Here is an 18,289-nt window from a genome sequence, read left to right on the forward strand (position 1 = left end):
CACTGTTGGAGGTCAGTGAATGAATCTGATCAGACAGGAAGCTCCTCAGAGTCTGATCACTGGTTTAAAGACTCATCAGATCAGAGCTGAACAGGATTACAAACATGAAGATTTTTTATATAATTAACACATATTAATTAATAGATAGATAGATAGATAGATAGATAGATAGACAGATGGATAGATAGATAGATAGATGGATGGGTGGAGGAGGTGACGTCTGGATGACGTCAGTCTCTCTGTGTCTCGGGGTGTGTTTGTTTGTGAGAGGAAGAGGCTGGTTGGATGTTGGGCGGGGTCTGAGGAGAGAGACACAGAGAGAGAGAGAGAGAGAGAGAGAACACAGAGAAACGTCCTCCTGCTGCTACTGCACGGACAAAAGGAGGAGGACACAGAGACAGGGACAGGGACAGAGAAAGAGACAGAGACAGAGACAGACGGACAGCCGGGAGGATGGGCCGGCGGAGCGGCCGTCGGTAGCGCTCTGTTTTCTGGGACGGAGCTCCAGGATGAGCGTAGCGCTGCAGGACCTCCGGAACACCGTGAGTACACACACACACACACACACACACACACTAACGCGACATGCACGCACTCGCCACGTGCACGCGCCCAGGTGCGTGACACTGTCGCAGTATCACCTGTCAATCACTGTGATTGACAGCTGTGTGTGTATGTGTGACGTCAGGGTTCACCTCTGTGCTGACGTCACTGATCAAACAGGTTGCAGATCAATAACACCAGAGAAGAAGAAGAAGAGACTTCCTGTGACCTTCTTCTTCTTCTCAGAGAAAACATGCGGCTGTGTTTAATTAACCTCTGGAGGTTCTGGTTCTGGAGGTTCTGGTTCTGGAGGTTCTGGTTCTAGTTCTGGTTCTGGTTCTGGACAAACTAGGGACGTTCTAGAGCTAAACTGAGGAACGAGATGAGATTCATCTTCAAGGTTTTGTTTGTAGTTTGATTTGAACTCTCTTCATCCTGAAAATGATGTCGTGGAGTAAAGTTGATCTGGAGTCTCTCTGATAGGAACTGATTCTGCTCCAGCAAAGATCTGACGGACCAATCAGATCATTTGGGCGGGGCTTCATGTGGTGATGGACAGAAGAGTAGAAAACTCGTGTGAGTCTTCTTCAAGCTCGAGAATCATCAGAGTATAAACTGATATTTACCTCAGATCAGGTGAACTAGAGAACATGTACACTTTAAAAACCCTCGAGGTTCTCATACAGAACCTTGTGGCACACCACAGTCGACATATCTTTGTGGTCTTCAAGCTCTCTTTGAGATAGTTGTCCTCTAAAACTCAGTGTCTGCACCTGGAAATAAAAAATGCAGCCTTGTGCTCTGAGATCCATTGTTAAAGCAGCAGCAGGTTTTTCTTTCTACGAGAACTATTTTTACGGTCGTTAAATAATTCAAGAACAGTTTGGAAATATGAAAAGTGACATTTGAGGTACTTTACTGGAGTATTTCTTCATGGTTCCAGCCCGCTACCTGAACATTTTATTATTATCTTAAATCACAATAACGTTGATGTCGACATTTATTTATTCTTTGATGGTTTGTAAACCTCGTTCATCCTTGGAGCTTCTTCCTCAGACTGAATCATATTTACCTGAAGGTTTACAGTCAATCCCAGCTGTTAGTTCCATTTATTTAGTTTCATGTTAAGTTGAAGTGAAACAACGTCATAAGAGTCTTTATGGTCATCGTACGCTTCAGCGTTTACACGACCAGCAAAGCGACATAAACATGTTCCCAGTGATAAAATATCACCAATAGATTAAAGTATTTCATTGCGATTAATCACGTACCTTCCATTTACACGTAAATAAACACAAATAAAACTCATTTTACATGTTGCAGGTAGCTGGACGTTATATTTCTGTCCTGTTGGTTTAGTTTGTATCTGACCGTTTCCTAAAGTGTCGCTGTTAAACATCGTGTCATATTTTTTCTTGCTGTTTCATATCAAATCGTTTCGTTTTCCTTCGTATCGGATCATTTCTCGTCACTAATCAGCTGACGGTTGTTTGCTGCTGTTCTCTGACAGTCATGTTCAGCGTTTGGTTTCTGCTGCTCTGACAGCTCAGTAATCCTGGTGACTTGTTGCTGGACACATAGATGATGGCTGAACGCAGCAGGTCTCTACTGATGAACACATGAGTGACTCCTCTTTGTTGGAGTTCAATGGAGCCGCTCCTTGAAGGAAACCAGTTTCCAGGAAACGTCCAACAAAGATATGAGGAAGTCACAGACGTGTAAAATGAGGCGTCACCTGTTCCAGCTTCCAGCCGACCGTCTGGTTTGGTGAGTTCAGATTCTGGGCTCCGACGCCTGAGGAGACGAGCTCGGGGCCAGAAAGGCCCTCAGGTGATTTTACTGAGGTTTGGATCAAATTTAAAACTTATGTCAGAGTTTGATCTGAGACTCGACGTGACATCGAGTTAAAGTCTAAAACGTCTCGTGATGAGTTGAAGCTTCTCGTCATAAAGATTTATTGTGGGATGAAATGAGAAAGACTGAGCAGCTTTCCAAGCAGAATAAATCTGGCTGCGTTAACTCTTTCAGTCCTTCTCATGTTCCCAAACAGCGAGCTGGCAGCGTGAGAGCTCTGGGCTGGGCAGGCTTGACTGTTTCCTGTCTGCAGAGCTGGGACTTCCTGTCTTAAGACGCCCAGTTTCCATCTGAGCAACAAAACAAACCAAGACCCCAGAGAGCCTGCTGCTGTCTGACCTTCATCGCCGTCCTCATCTTCATCGCTCAGGGCTTCTCTCTGAGCGTTAAAGCATCTTCATCTTCATCTTCATTCTTCAGCTGCTGCTGTTGATCCACTCGTTTGTTCTTTTTCTGGGGGGTGGGGGCGTTTGTGTCGCTGTGACTGATGATGTGTCCACGTCCTCGGGGATGGAGGAGGAGGAGGAGGAGGAGGAGGAGGTGCAGAGGTTGCTATGGTGACGACCTGCAGGTGCTGAGGTCGTGAGGCAGTTAAAGGAGGAGGATTCATTTCCTTTCTACGTTGAAACGCTGCTCGTCCATCTCTTTGTTGCTGACAGTTGGTTTCTAGTGGACGTCCCAGGCTCTGGTTGCCATGGTAACCCTCTTGTATATTTCCCAGTGAACATTAAAATATGTCTAGTGTAAAGACGGAGCTAGCTCATCATCTACGCTTCATCTGGGTTCACCTGATGCTCCAGGCTGCTACTAGCATGGTGCATTTAGTGGTGGGGTTAGCATTAAGAAGCTAATGCTAGCCTAAACACCATTAGAATAACCCAGCTAGCTTAAACATAAACAGTCAGTGTTAGCCTAAACCAGCTAACATTAGCTTTAACAACCAATTAATAGCCTAAACCTGCTAATATGTTAGCCTAAAGAGCTAATGTTAGCCCATATAATCCAATTCTCTGGTCGTCCATGTCTCTGTTGAGGACAGTTGGTCTCTAGTGGACGTCCCACGCTGTGGCCGACGCTACTAGATGCTATCAAACTAGCATACGAGGCTAGTGGGGCCCGGGGCCGCTACTCTGAGGAGGACGAAGCTAAACAGGAATCAAATAAACGAACCAAAGCTCTGTTAGCTCAGACACATGAGAACCTCACCTTCCTGCTGGTCTCATATTAAAAAGCCCCGTGGTGGTGGTGGTGTCCGTTTCCATGGTAACAGGCACAAACCAGACTGAGAATGTAAACAAACAGGCGACAGCACGATGAACACCCCTCTGATGAGGAGCTGATGGTTTGGTCCAGTCCTGCAGTTTGTCTCTAAATTAAATAAGGACGAGGAGGAGGATGATGATGATGATGATGATGATGATGATGATGATGGAGTTCAGGCTCTCTGAGCACGTCTGCTCCACGAGGACTAAACTGAGGGACAGAGACATGGAGACATCTTGGTCGTCTTCTTCTAGTCTATCAGTTCAGGCCTTCATCCTCCTCCTCCTCCTCCTCCTCCTCTTCCTCTTCCTCTTCTTCTGCAGCGTGTCCTGACATTAAGACATCTGGACATAAACACCGTGTGTAACCATGGCGATGGTCCAGGTCAGAGGACAGACATGTTGAGTCAACGTGGTGTCTCAGAGACAACAACGTCACAGACCGACATGATGTCTGAGTTTAGAGGACACAGGCTGGGAGGGGACAAAAGAAACAGAGAGACAGAGGGACAGAGACAGAGGGACAGAGACAGAGGGACAGGTTATATAATGGGTACATTAGAGCTGAATAGAGATGATTCAAACATTATCTAATTACACACACACATGATATAACACACACTCCTGTCTCCTAGCAACCAGCTCACCCTCTCCCCCCTCTCTCCCCCTCAATGTGCGTCATCAATTAAAGAGAGAGAGATGGACGAGAGACAGAGACAGAGAGAAGAGGAGGAGGAGGAGGAGGAGGAGGCGTCCACATACTTCAGACCAGTTGATCTGGAACAAACTGCACGTCCTCCTCTTCCTCTATCAGAGCTAACATGCTAACAGCAGCGAGCTAACATGCTAACAGCAGCATCAGCGGCTGCTGTGCTGTGTGCTGCAGTGGTTTCCATGGTAACCCGGCGCAGCGTGCGAGGAGGCGCTGGATGTGTGTGGTCTCCTCCTCCTCTGGGGCGGGTGGAGCTCTGCTCTGTTTATACTGCAGCCTCACAATGACTCCTCCAGGAGTAAACACAGGAAGAGGAGGTTTATCTGATCACAGCTCCACGTCTCCTCACGCTGAGGCCCCCAGGCCTCCTCCTCCTCCTCCTCCTCCTCCTCCTCCTTCCTCTTCTTCTTCATGTTGACCTGAACTGACTCTTTAAATGAGACATTTTCATCAAACTAATGTTGACGTTGTTTCCAGAGATTTGTCTCCACAGTCTTTACCCTGCTAACAGCTAACAGCTAACAGTAGCTGTTCCTAGCTTTGCTGTAGTCTTTGTGATGCGTTCAAGTACAACATTTTGGTCCAGTTGTCCTTCGCTGACGTGTCCATGTCTTCATTGAGACATGGTCTCTTGGTTTCGTCGTGCGTCTCCTCCCGTTCAGTGTTGTTGTGAAGATGTCGATATGTTTGTGTCCCAGAGGATAAAACGTGTCCAGAGCTGGAAGCAGACGAAGCTTTAATGTCCCAGAGGAGCGATCAGTCTTTGAGAGCAGAGCAGCGATCGATGGGACAGTTCATTAAAGAGACAGACGCTGGTACCACAGGTGTGGTTCAGGTGCTGCTCATCACATTCAGATAACACTAGCTCCTCCTAGCCTCTCAGCTAACAATAGCTCTTCCTAGCCTCCTAGCTAATAGTAGCTCTTTCTAGCCTCCTAGCTAATAGTAGCTCCTCCTAGCCTCTCAGCTAACAGTAGCCTCCTAGCCTCTCAGCTAACAATAGCTCTTCCTAGCCTCCCAGCTAATAGTAGCTCTTCCTAGCCTCTCAGCTAACAGTAGCTCTTCCTAGCCTCCTAGCTAATAGTAGCTCTTCCTAGCCTCTCAGCTAATAGTAGCTCTTCCTAGCCTCTCAGCTAATAGTAGCTCTTCCTAGCCTCCCAGCTAACAGTAGCTCTTCCTAGCCTCTCAGCTAATAGTAGCTCTTCCTAGCCTCCCAGCTAACAGTAGCTCTTCCTAGCTAATAGTAGCTCTTTCTAGCCTCCTAGCTAATAGTAGCTCTTCCTAGCCTCTCAGCTAATAGTAGCTCTTCCTAGCCTCCCAGCTAACAGTAGCTCTTCCTAGCCTCCTAGCTAATAGTAGCTCTTTCTAGCCTCCTAGCTAATAGTAGCTCTTCCTAGCCTCTCAGCTAATAGTAGCTCTTCCTAGCCTCCCAGCTAACAGTAGCTCTTCCTAGCCTCCTAGCTAATAGTAGCTCTTTCTAGCCTCCTAGCTAATAGTAGCTCTTCCTAGCTTCCTAACTGAAAGTAGCTCTTCCTACCCTCCTATTCATTCAGTCATTCATTCATTCATTCATCTTCTGTACCCGCTTATTCCTGTTAAGGGTCGCGGGGTCTCCTGGAGCCTATCCCAGCTGCCATTGGTCTAGAGGGGGGGGGGGGGGGGGGGGTCCACCCTGGACAGGTCTCCAGTCTATCCCAGCTGTCATTGGTCTAGAGGGGGGGGTCCACCCTGGACAGGTCTCCAGTCTATCCCAGCTGTCATTGGTCTAGAGGGGGGGGTCCACCCTGGACAGGTCTCCAGTCTATCACAGGGCTAACACAGAGAGACACTCACACCTACGGCCAATTTAGAATCACCAATGAACCTAACCAGCATGTCTTTGGACGGTGGGAGGAAGCTGGAGAACCTGGAGAGAACCCACACAGACACAGGGAGAACATGCAAACTACACACAGAAAGGAACCAGTCGGCCTGGATTAGAACCTAGAACCTTCTGGCTGTAAGGCATCAGTGCTGACCACCACACCTCTGTGCCACCCTTCCTAGCCTCCTAGCTAATATTAGCTCTTCCTAGCCTCCTAGCTCTTGGTAACTCTTCCTAGCTTGGCTGTAGTCTTTGTGATGCGTTCAGGTGCAGCTTGTTGGTCCAGGACACGTCTCCGTCGTTCTTCGTTTATGTTCATCCAAACACATTCTGGTGAAAGTCTTTTATCATCGGTCCGTCTCCGTCTCTGTCTTCTGCTGCAGATGTCCAGCTACAAGCGAGCTACGTTGGAGGAGGAGGAGGTGTCGGACGCTCCTGCTGAGGCCTCCTCGTCTCCTGACAGAGTGGAGGTCAGTGAACGCAGCACAGACACAGTAAACACAGGAATGTTTTGAAATGTGGTAACTGGTCCTGGAGCCAGCTCTGAGGGGGGGCCCTCAGCGGGGGTCCACCATCAACAAAGAGAGCAGCAGGGGGGATCTGGAGCGCTGCCTTCAGGCTCTGAGGAGGAGGAGGAGGAGGAGGAGGAGAAGAAACATGAAGCAGCTGTGCCTGAAAGAACTTTCACCCAAAACTGAACCTGAACTCAACACTTTCAACTCTGGTTGAAAGATGAACGGATGAATAGATGAATAGATGGACAGAGTGATAGATTTCTCTCTCTTTCTCTCAGGTGGGCTTCAGGAAGGGAGGGGTGGACATCCTGGGGAGGAGAACCCAGCTGGAGGTTCTCCTGTCGGTTCTGCTTCTGGCCGCTCTCCTCGCACTGATGGCCTGTCTGCTGCTGCTGGGCCTGGGACTCAGCTCAGGTGACCTCCCCCTCTGTTCCTCCATTCATCCATCCTTCTATTCCTCCTCCTCCTCCTCTTCTCTCTGGACTCTCTGTGTATTGTCTTTCTCTCCCATGATGCCTTGCAGACAGTGGGCGTGGCCTGTGCCTGTCGGAGGCGTGCATCACGGTGGCCAGCCAGATGGTGGAGGCGATGGACCGCAGCGCCGACCCCTGCTACGACTTCTACCAGTTCTCCTGTGGAGGCTGGATGAGGAAGAACCCTCTGCCGGACGGACGGTCCCGCTGGTCCACCTTCAACAGCATCTGGGAGCAGAACCAGGCCCTGCTCAAACACCTGCTGGGTAGGACGGGAGGAGGGGGGTGGGACAGGTGGAGTAGAGAAGGACAGGTGTCTCAGTGTGTCTCTTGTCTCCACAGAGAACGGGACATTCAACGGCAGCAGTGAAGCAGAGAGGAAGACTCAGTCCTACTACCTGTCCTGTCTCAACACTCAGAGGATCGAGGAGCTCGGAGCTCAGCCTCTCATCGACCTCATCGCCAAGGTAACCGCCCTGTCACCGCGGTAACCGGCCTGTCACCGCGGTAACCGAACCTGTCACCGCGGTAAACGCCCTGTCACCGCGGTGACGCTGTCTGGTTGCCGCTCTCCACAGGATGAACCACAGATAAATTATTCAGGAAACTGTTAGTGGTCGTCGGCCATTTTGTGTCAAAGCTCTAAATCGTGTCTTGTTAGGCGTGTTCGACTTCATGCAGATCTGTGCAGATCTGACTTGACGTGATGCATGCTGGGTTGTTCATGCTCATAGACCTCGAATATGATTGGTTAAAATGAACTTGTTCTACCCAGCATGCATCACGTCAAGTCAGATCTGCACAGATCTGCATGAAGTCGAACACGCCTGTTGTTTCATTTCCTGCTGTGGTCACATGACGATGTTTCTTGTGCGCTCAGATCGGCGGCTGGAACATGACGGGTCCCTGGGACAAAGACAACTTCATGGAGGTCCTGAAGGTGGTGTCAGGTCCGTACAGAGCTCAGCCCTTCTTCAGTGTCGGAGTCAGCACCGACCCCAAAAACTCCAACAGCAACGTCATCCAGGTAAACCACATGACTCAGGAACCAGAACTAGAAAAACTGAAGTAGAACCTGAAACTGAAACAGAACTAGAACCAGAACCACAACTAAAAGCCTAAAAGCAAATGTTTGCTTAAACAAGCTAACCTTAGGCTAAACAGGCTAAAGTTAGCCTTAGCATTAACCTTACCACATTTGACTCACCTGTTGATGTCTGCAGGTGGACCAATCAGGACTCTTCCTGCCATCCAGGGACTATTACCTCAACAAGACAGCCAATGAGAAGGTGAGGACACCTGAAGCTGAAGGTGTGTTGGTGGAAGATGAAGGTGAGTGTTTGAGACTGAGCTGTGCGCTGCCTCCAGGTGCTGGTGGCGTACCTGGACTACATGGTGGAGCTGGGCATGCTGCTGGGGGGCGAGAGGAGCACCACCCAGCACCAGATGCAGCAGATTCTAGAGTTTGAGACGGCGCTCGCCAACATCACCGTCCCTCAGGACCAGCGCAGAGACGAGGAGAAGATGTACCACAAGGTCACCATCGCTGAGCTGCAGGTGAGAAAGACATGTTCCGTCAGACAGAGGGTCCTGATGGAACCAACATCTAGGAGATAACACAGGGGTAATGACCTTTCAAAGTAAGACAGGAAGTAGACAAAACAAGAAGAAACTTTCAAAATAAAACAAGTCCAAGCTGGATCCAAGCATCCAAAACACCACAGAAGACCCGAGTCATTAATCTTCAGCTGAACCAAGACTAGAACCAGAACTAGAACCACAATCAGAAAAACTAAAGTAGAACCAGGAAATTAACCTGAAGCAGAAAAAGAAACTGAAATGGAACCAGAACCAGAACAATGAAGTAAAGCCAGGAACTAGACCTGAAACTGAAATAGGACAAGCTATCATTAGCCTAAACAAGCTAACATTAGCCTAAACAAACTATCATTAGCCTAAACAAACTAACATTAGCCTAAACAAGCTAACATTAGCCTAAACAAACTATCATTAGCCTAAACAAACTAACATTAGCCTAAACAAGCTATCATTAGCCTAAACAAGCTAACATTAGCCTAAACAAACTATCATTAGCCTAAACAAACTAACATTAGCCTAAACAAGCTATCATTAGCCTAAACAAGCTAACATTAGCCTAAACAAGCTATCATTAGCCTAAACAAGCTAACATTACATTAGCCTAAACAAGCTAACATTAGCCTAAATAAGCTAACATTAGCCTAAATAAGCTAACATTAACCTAAACAAGCTATCATTAGCCTAAACAAGCTAACATTAACCTAAACAAGCTAACATTAGCCTAAACAAGCTAACATTAGCCTAGCTGAGCTTACAGGACGGAGATGAAGAAACAAATTAGATCAGGGGTCTACAACGTTTTCCAGGCTGAGGACCCCAAACTGAGATGGAGTGGGGACCCCCTACTTATGTACATGTGTTTAAAAACATTTAAATTTATGGAAATTTCCTCCTGCAGTACCTCCGCTGACCCCCTAGGGGTTGCGGAGGTACTGCAGAATCAGATCTTAACATGTGAGAGTCTTTCCATCTGGTTCCAACATCTGGATCATGTCTCCAAGTCAACCAGCAGCTGTTGATGGTTCTGATCCAGCGGTAGGTAGAGATCCATTAGAGACAGCAGCTGCTACAATATTCTACTGACCACATGATGGCGCTGCTGATTTACAGACACACAAACTGAGATCAGATCTGGAGACGGATCTTATCACCAGGTGTGAACACAGGTGAGATCAGCTGATCAGGACTGATGTGTTTCAGTCATACCTTAGTCGTGGTTCATCCTCAGCCTCTCTCTCTCTCTGCTGCAGCCCTGTCCTTCAGGGCTACGAATGCTACAGGGGTCGCCATGGCGACTGTTGCCACGAGTGGTTGCTATGTGCCTGTATCTAGAGAACCAGCGAGGTTAGATAACAGGTTATTATATAAACGATGAAGACGAGGCAGAACAGTCTGTGCTCGCTCTCCTTGTCATCTTTGTTTTTATTTGTGGTCGCGGTTGATTGGTCGCTCTGGTCAGCTGACCCTGGACCAGCTGGTCTCATCACTCATTCATGGTGGAGGTCGTTCTTCCAGTAAACCATCAGCTCTGACCAACCTAAACCATAGACTAGAAATCATCTTCACTGGGACGTCTCCTTAAATATGAATCTTCTACTTCCTGGTTTTGTTTGGTCTTAAGATCTTTAGAGTTTTTCTTTAAACTTTAAACAGGTTTATTCAGTGTAAGCAGGGGAGATGTTCTACCAGCAGACACAGGTAGAACCAGTCAGCCAGCAGCTTAGAACCCACAACCTTCATGCTGTGATGCTAACCACCGCTAAATGGTGCTAACAGCCACTTCCATGGAAAGCAGCACTGACATGCTAGCCATTAGCATAACCTTTAGCACCACCATTAGCATCACCAGTAGCATCATCATAGCAGTGCCATTAGCTCTGCGAGTAGCATCTCGATTAGCATCACCATTAGCATCACCATTGGACTAAACTGTTCTTGTTCTTCTCTAGTCACATTACTGCCCTCTGCTGGAGTGTGTCAGGGTCTCTGTGGACATATTCATGTGGACACCTCTGTCTGGTGCATTCAATGTCCCCTGATTCCGTAGGATAAGCTGAATCACATCATGTGATATTTCCAAATCTTGTGTTAGAGAGAAAAATATCTTGGTTTAATGCAGCCTGATCCCTAATGCAGCAGGACTGGGCTCTGTGTCAGTGACTTCCTTTTATTCTTGTAATAAAATAATTTCACTTCTTCCTGCAGCAGAACTTTCACATTAATGATGATCAGAGAACAAACGTGAAGGCTTGTCGCCCTCTGCTGGAAGAAAGCAGCTTTAATAAAGTCCTGACTGTTGGTCTGTGTCTGAACGGCACAGCAGGGACGGCAACAGCAGGGATCAGTTTTTCATCTCTGCCCCCCCTCCCCCCGCCCCGGGTGGTGCAGTCTGCTCCCACGCTGAGGATTAATAACTTCCTGACGGTGGTGGGGGTCAGGAAGTTAAGATCTGTTTAATGGAGACAAGACGTCTGTGTACAGTTTAATAAAACGAATGTGTTCCTGAGCATCCAAGACTCTGGAGGTTTTCGTTGACGTTGGTGTGAAACCTTCTGGTTCTCATGATGACGTCTGTTTCCGTTGCAGCTGTTGGCTCCAGCTGTGGACTGGTTGGACTACCTGTCCTCCTCTCTGTCTCCTCTGGAGCTCAACGACACCGAGCCCGTCGTCCTCTACGCCAGAGAATACCTGCAGCAGGTGTCCGAGCTCATCAACAAGACCGACCGCAGGTCAGTCACCCACCTACCGCCAGAAACCCCCCACCAATGCCTCCCGCCGCCGCCACCACCTCAGGCTGCACATCAACCTCATGCTGATTGTTTTTGTAGATGTTAGATGAGAGGTTATGTAACATCAGGACGTCTGAAGCTTCTGAAGCTGAAAATACAAAGAAATGAAGTGAAGAGAGAAATCAGATGAGGTGTGTTGTGTCTCTAGAATGACTGGTGGGGGGTCCAGGTTCAGTCTGCGTCTCTAGAATGACTGGTGGGGGGTCCAGGTTCAGTCTGCGTCCCTAGAATGACTGGTGGGGGGGTCCAGGTTCAGTCTGCGTCTCTAGAGTGACTGGTGGGGGGTCCAGGTTCAGTCTGCGTCCCTAGAATGACTGGTGGGGGGGTCCAGGTTCAGTCTGTGTCCCTAGAATGACTGGTGGGGGGTCCAGGTTCAGTCTGCGTCTCTAGAATGACTGGTGGGGGGTCCAGGTTCAGTCTGTGTCTCTAGAATGACTGGTGGGGGTCCAGGTTCAGTCTGTGTCTCTAGAATGACTGGTGGGGGGTCCAGGTTCAGTCTGCGTCCCTAGAATGACTGGTGGGGGTCCAGGTTCAGTCTGCGTCCCTAGAATGACTGGTGGGGGTCCAGGTTCACTCTGTGTCTCCTTCTGTCTCCAGTCTGCTCAACAACTACATGATGTGGACTCTGGTTCAGAAGAGCGTCGCCAGTCTAGACCAGCGCTTCGAGAACGCTCAGGACAAACTGCTAGAGAGTCTCTACGGAACCAAGAAGGTACTTCAGTCCAAAGACTGCTGGTTCTAACTGGTTCTAACTGGTCTGACTGTTCTAACTGGTTCTAACCGGTCTTGTCTTGGTGCAGTCCTGTACCCCCCGCTGGCAGACCTGTATCGGAAACACCGACGACACTCTGGGCTTCGCTCTGGGGGCGCTCTTCGTCAAGGCAACGTTTGACAAACACAGTAAAGAGATTGTGAGTCTCCGCCTACAGAACCCATCATCTGGTTTCTGGTCTGGTCTGGTTCTGATCCAATACCTTCTCTCTCTCTCTGTCTCTGTCACAGGCTGAGGAAATGATCAACGAGATCCGCTCAGCGTTTAAAGAAGCTCTGGACCGACTCAGCTGGATGGACGACCAGACGAGACAGGCTGCCAAAGACAAGGTAGACGGACACATGTCCAGGTGGACGGACAGAGTGAACGCTCTTTAACCAGAACCAGAAGGTGTTAAAGTCACTTCCTGTCTGTCCCTCTTCAGGCAGACGCAATCTATGACATGATCGGTTTCCCAGAATTCATCCTGGACCCCAAAGAGCTGGACGACGTTTATGACGGGGTGAGTGTTGGTCTTAGACTCATGTGGTTCTCTGCTGCCCCCTGCTGTTTTAACACCAACATGACCATGTGTTTCAGTACGAGGCGTCCGACGACAGCTTTTTCCAGAACATGTTGAACTTCTACAACTTCTCAGCGCGAGTGATGGCCGACCAGCTGAGGAAGACGCCCAACAAAGACCAGTAATGAACTAAAAGACGTGATGAGTCGACATGTTTATTCAGGGATCGTATTCACAACAGATTCTCTGAGCGAGCTAAAGAGGACTTCATTGATCAGTCACGGCCCCTGTAGGTTTCAGTGTCCTTCTGCATAAAATTACTCAAAACATTTTCACACAAGTCCTGAAAGAAGTCAAAGTCCTGACCTTAATCCAATAGAAATGTTGTGGAAGGACCTGAAGCGACCTGTGAGGAAACCCACCAACATCTCAGAACTGGCTCATTAAACATTTCTAAAAGCTTGAACCTCCAGACATAAAACACCAGGTACCAGTCAGTGAGGATCTACTTCCTGTTGTCTCGATGAAAATCAAAGAACCGGAGATGAGACATTCATCCCTGGAACTAAAAGTCTCTTTAATTAATAAGAAGAAGCTTTGTGAATACGACTCCTGGACGTTTGGATGATGTGTTCAGACCACAGATTAACTCCCTCTCCTCCTCCTCCTCCTCCTCCTCCTCCTCCTCCTCTTCCTACTCTCCTTCTTTCCTCTCCTCCTCCAGGTGGAGTATGACTCCTCCTACAGTTAATGCCTACTACATGCCCACTAAGAACGGCATCGTCTTCCCTGCCGGGATCCTACAAGCTCCTTTCTACGCCCACGACCACCCCAAGTCTGTTCACCTCCATATCTGTCTGTCTGTCTCAGAGTTAGGATTATTACTCCATGATCTAAGAACCTGTGGAACCCTTCCTAGTTTATCAGTCTTGTTTTTAAAGATTAGCTTCCACTGCTGATGGCAGGCGCTGGAAGGCCTTTAGACTTTTAGTAGCTCATGTTAATCTAACTTTGTCAAGTCTGCTGTTGTTGTTTTTGTGTAACTTTGTGTCTTTTGTCTCTTCAGGGCGTTGAACTTTGGTGGGATTGGGGTGGTGATGGGTCACGAGCTCACACATGCCTTCGACGATCAGGGTTAGTCCGTTTACTTCCTGTCACATTCTCTGTTTTTATGTAAAGACACAGGGACTTAATCAGCACAAGAACTAAGTATGTCTCCCTCTCTGATCCTAAACGTCCTAGAGTTGGTCTCCTGTGGCTTCCTGAAGTCTGTCCTTGTCTTCCTTGTCTTCTCCTAGAGTGGACTGGATTCAGTCCAATAAATCTTTCTGTCAGAGTTAATGTAGTGTGGAGAGGGTAGCTGGTACCTTGGCTCCAGGAGGATTTGAAGCGTCCTCATTGATAAAATCAGTTTAGAAACAACATCGACTAATTTGACCTCAACTAGACGCCACTGAACTCATTCAGCAACCCCTTGACTAGAACTGGACCAAGAGTTTGGAGAAATACCACAAAGGTTCTAGTAAAAATAGAACCAGGCCCACTCTCCATTTGGACATTTGGAGAACCAAAGAACCCAAAGTGTTCCACGTTGGGTTCTTACCTCTTGAAAGTGAATCTGGCTACAAAATCCTACTGATTCCACTACAGGAGGCAACGTACACACAATTCAACCTTTGGACATTTTATTTCTCCTGGACATCATCACATTCTACCATTGTGCACATTATACAATCCAGAAGAAGATGGAGATTTCCTCCATGTTGTTCACACATGGAACTCCCCAGGGAAACCAGTCACCAAGGCATGCTACATATCAATGCTAAGCTAACTGTCACTACTAGATGGCTGTGTTGTGTTTATTATCTGTAGTACCACCATTAGACCACTAGATGGAGACACAGGACCAAGTATGTAGTTAAGGCACAGAGCTCAGATTCTAATAGTCCAGTCACCATGTGGTTCATAGTTGATGTAGAATCATGTGGATAGACTCTAAAGGACAGAAGATAATAAAACTATATCAGTTGTTGTCAGTTGGTTTAGGATTTGATGAAATATTGAGACAGAAGAAGAAACTCTGACATGAAGACTGAGAAATAAAAAGGTTCTCTAAGTGTTTTCTCTGTTAGCTGAGGCTAGCTGGTTAGCTTTTTGAATAAATACACTTGGACAGTTGTTTTTAAAGGTTGAAAGTCTGATCTTTTAGAGACATGAGCAATCACCTTGTCATGTGACCTACTGACTGACAGTTACACCTCAGACCAGACTGACCATTCTGTTTCCTGTTGGACGTCTCGTCAACGTTTCAGGTCGTGAATACGATAAAGAAGGAAACCTGAGGCCGTGGTGGCAGAACTCGTCAGTGGAGGCGTTTCGTCAGAGGACAGAGTGCATGGTGGACCAGTACAGCCACTACACCGTCAATGGAGAACACGTCAATGGGAAACAAACACTCGGAGAAAACATCGCAGATAACGGTGGCCTGAAGGCGGCGTACCACGTCAGTAATAATCTGTTAAATTAGAACGTCACATCACATCATCTATGTACTGACTGGTTTCTTCTTCAGGCGTATCGGTCGTGGATCCAGAGAAACGGAGACGAGAAGAGACTTCCTGCCGTCAACCTGACCAACGACCAACTCTTCTTCGTGGGATTTGCACAGGTGACATTGTTGTCTTGTGTTGTCTTCTTCTGCTGCTGCTTTAAAGGAAGGAAGAAATCAGAGAGTAATCTGGACCAATAGGAGCCACTGATCCAGCTGATTGACATGTGGCTCCACAAACTTCCCCAAAGGTTTCCCTGAAGGAAACACCAGTTCCTACCACCAGATCCACCATGATGGCGCGGTGGTGACGGTGGCTGGTTCATAGGCACTTTAGGCTAACGTTAGCTGGTTCATAGGTGCTTTAGGCTAACGTTAGCTGGTTCATAGGTGCTTTAGGCTAATGTTAGCTGGTTTATAGGTGCCTTAAGCTAATGTTAGGTGATTTATAGGCGCTTTAGGCTAACGTTAGCTGGTTCATAGGCGCTGTAGGCTAACGTTAGCTGGTTTATAGGTGCCTTAAGCTGATGTTAGGTGGTTTATAGGTGCTTTCGGCGAACGTTAGCTGGTTTATAGGTGCCTTAAGCTGATGTTAGGTGATTTATAGGTGCTTTCGGCGAACGTTAGCTGGTTTAAATGTTTGGTTCCTGTCTGTTTTGTCTCATGTACGTTTTAGGTGTGGTGCTCAGTCCGGACACCAGAGAGCGCTCACGAGGGCCTGGTCACCGACCCCCACAGTCCCCCCAGGTACAGAGTCATCGGGACACTCGCCAACTCCCCCGACTTCAGCCGCCACTTCAACTGTCCAACGGGGACGCCCATGAACACTGGGAGGCGCTGCGAGGTCTGGTAGACGGACCGGAGGTTAATTAGGTCGATGGTTAGTGTCTTAATTAGAGGCTGCAGGAGTTAACGCCAGTTAATCTGTTAATTAGACGACTCACTTCCTGTCTGAACAGAAACAGACTCAGTGGACTTCACACAGATATGAAGGACTGATGATGATGATGATGATGATGATGATGATGATGAAGAAGAAGAAGAAGAAGCCACGTGGGACAGTGTTGATTTATTATTATCATAATTATTATTATTATTATTATTAATTAATTATTAATGGGCTTTGGTTCGTGTCTGTTGTATGAAAGAGCTCTTTAACTCCGCCCCTCTCTGATGACATCACTGTGATGAACCATTACATCATCAGTCATGGGCGTCCGTGTGTGTGTTGCTGTCGTCTGATTGGCTGATTGGATTCATTAAACAGATTTAATTGATTATCAGTGAACACTCGTTAACCTGATCACACGTATTCATTCTACTTGCTGATAATCAATTATAACCTCAACTCATTTAACAATTTATTAATTAAAGGTTTAGTTACAGGGTTCAGTCTCATCAGAAACCTGTTAATTAGCACCTTAAAGCTCGTTAGGCTCAATTAAAAGTAAAACTGAGAGGACATGTGACCACGAGGTCGTTACAGCCGTGTTCAGTGTTTAATTAAATAATTAATAAATGAATTAAGTTGCCTTAATAATTGGACTCTGAGACTGAATCTGGAAAGTTGCCTTAAAAAGTAGAATCATCTTCATCAGCGTCTGACTGGAGCCAGCGTGGGGCGTTCAGGATCAGAATGTTTCAGGAAAAAATGGATGTGATGCGTTTAGGAACTAAAACCATCATGGAACTGAGCATGGTGTGTTCAGGGTCAGTCAGAATATTTCTGGTTAACACAGTTAAGAAATTCTTCTTAGTGTGATGCGTTCAGGAACTAAACGTTCTAGAGTAGAACAGTTCAGGAACTCTAAACATGATGTTGGGAACTAAAAGGAGCCTGAGGCGTTCAGGTGCATAAATGAGTGTTGAGTATTGCGAACCTATCGTTAGCTGACAGATTCTGGTTTGATCCTCATGTTAAATCTAATCAAAGTTTAAACAGTTTGAACTTATTCTTGTGTTTTCGGCCACATGGTCTTTTTAGTTCTCACCAACCTGATAAGACCAGACTTGGTTCTGAATGCTCCATGCTCAGTTTTGCACCTGAATGCCTCATGTTCCTCATGATCATTTTAGTTCTTAAGCTTGTTTCAGTCTTGCTCTGATTTTAGTCACCCTGTACTAATTTTGGAGAACCCAACATGTTCCTTTTAGATCCTAAACACTCCATTCTCAATAAAGTCCCTGAATGCATCATGCTGCTTTTAGCTCTTGCAAACTCAGTGATCATTTTAGTTCCTAAACGCATCATCATCTAGACTTCCTAAAACCCTCCTGAACTTATTTTAGTCACCTCGTGTGACCCTGAACGCCACATCCTCAGTAAGGTCCCTGAACGCCACATGCTCTTTTCTGTAATTGCTGATGAAGATGACGACAGAGTGGGATCAACAACCAACAGTTTCTAATCGACGCTCAGAGTCAGAACAAATTAAATCGTGACCTTTAGTTACCTCAGACGTCATTACCCACAATGCTTCTCACTCAGTGTTCCTGTCAGAGGTGTTCACTTGGACTTCAACACCTGAAACATCACCGTCCAATCACTTGCAGCTCCCGTGTGTGTCTGTGTGCGTCATCATTTGTTCAGCAGAAGAAGAAGCTGCTTCCTGCCAAAGACGTCTGTGTGTGTCTGTGTTTGTGAGGACCAGCTGTGTGTGTGTGTGTGTGTAATTGTGTGTGTAAAGTAGACGACAGTAGATCTGATCTAGACTAAACTCACCTGGTTGTAAACTGTGTGTCTGTCCTGAAGGGGGCGTCGGCGCTCTGCTCGTCCAATCAGAGAGCGGCTGGAGGACGAGACACGTTTTCTATCAGACTGCAGAATAAACACGATGAAATAAAACCAGTTTCTGG

At 47.2% G+C, this 18,289-nt stretch overlaps 1 protein-coding gene across 1 annotated transcript; it reads left to right on the forward strand.

Moving 5' to 3' along the window:
* Window positions 1–316: 316 nt before the first annotated feature.
* On the forward strand, window positions 317–18,271 carry ece2b (endothelin converting enzyme 2b). The gene is made up of 19 exons (XM_084558656.1): window positions 317–542; window positions 6,619–6,705; window positions 7,029–7,164; window positions 7,274–7,489; window positions 7,566–7,690; window positions 8,104–8,250; window positions 8,447–8,512; window positions 8,592–8,780; window positions 11,409–11,551; window positions 12,209–12,323; window positions 12,412–12,522; window positions 12,614–12,712; window positions 12,808–12,885; window positions 12,963–13,066; window positions 13,610–13,720; window positions 13,952–14,019; window positions 15,198–15,388; window positions 15,458–15,553; window positions 16,110–18,271. Exons 1-19 carry the CDS (start codon window positions 510–512, stop codon window positions 16,284–16,286), a joined length of 2,292 nt encoding a protein of 763 aa, XP_084414782.1. The 5' UTR covers window positions 317–509; the 3' UTR covers window positions 16,287–18,271.
* Window positions 18,272–18,289: the final 18 nt, after the last annotated feature.

This window comes from Chelon labrosus (assembly GCF_963514085.1).
Source record: "Chelon labrosus genome assembly, chromosome: 13".
NCBI lineage: Eukaryota > Metazoa > Chordata > Actinopteri > Mugiliformes > Mugilidae > Chelon > Chelon labrosus.

Excerpts from the sequence above, each read along its gene's own strand:
- ece2b (XM_084558656.1), top strand. The coding sequence starts at position 510 with ATGAGCGTAGCGCTGCAGGACCTCCGGAACACC. Across the intron at positions 8,781-11,408 it reads TCACCATCGCTGAGCTGCAG|CTGTTGGCTCCAGCTGTGGA; the intron begins GTGAGAAAGACA and ends TTTCCGTTGCAG. Across the intron at positions 14,020-15,197 it reads ACATGCCTTCGACGATCAGG|GTCGTGAATACGATAAAGAA; the intron begins GTTAGTCCGTTT and ends TCAACGTTTCAG.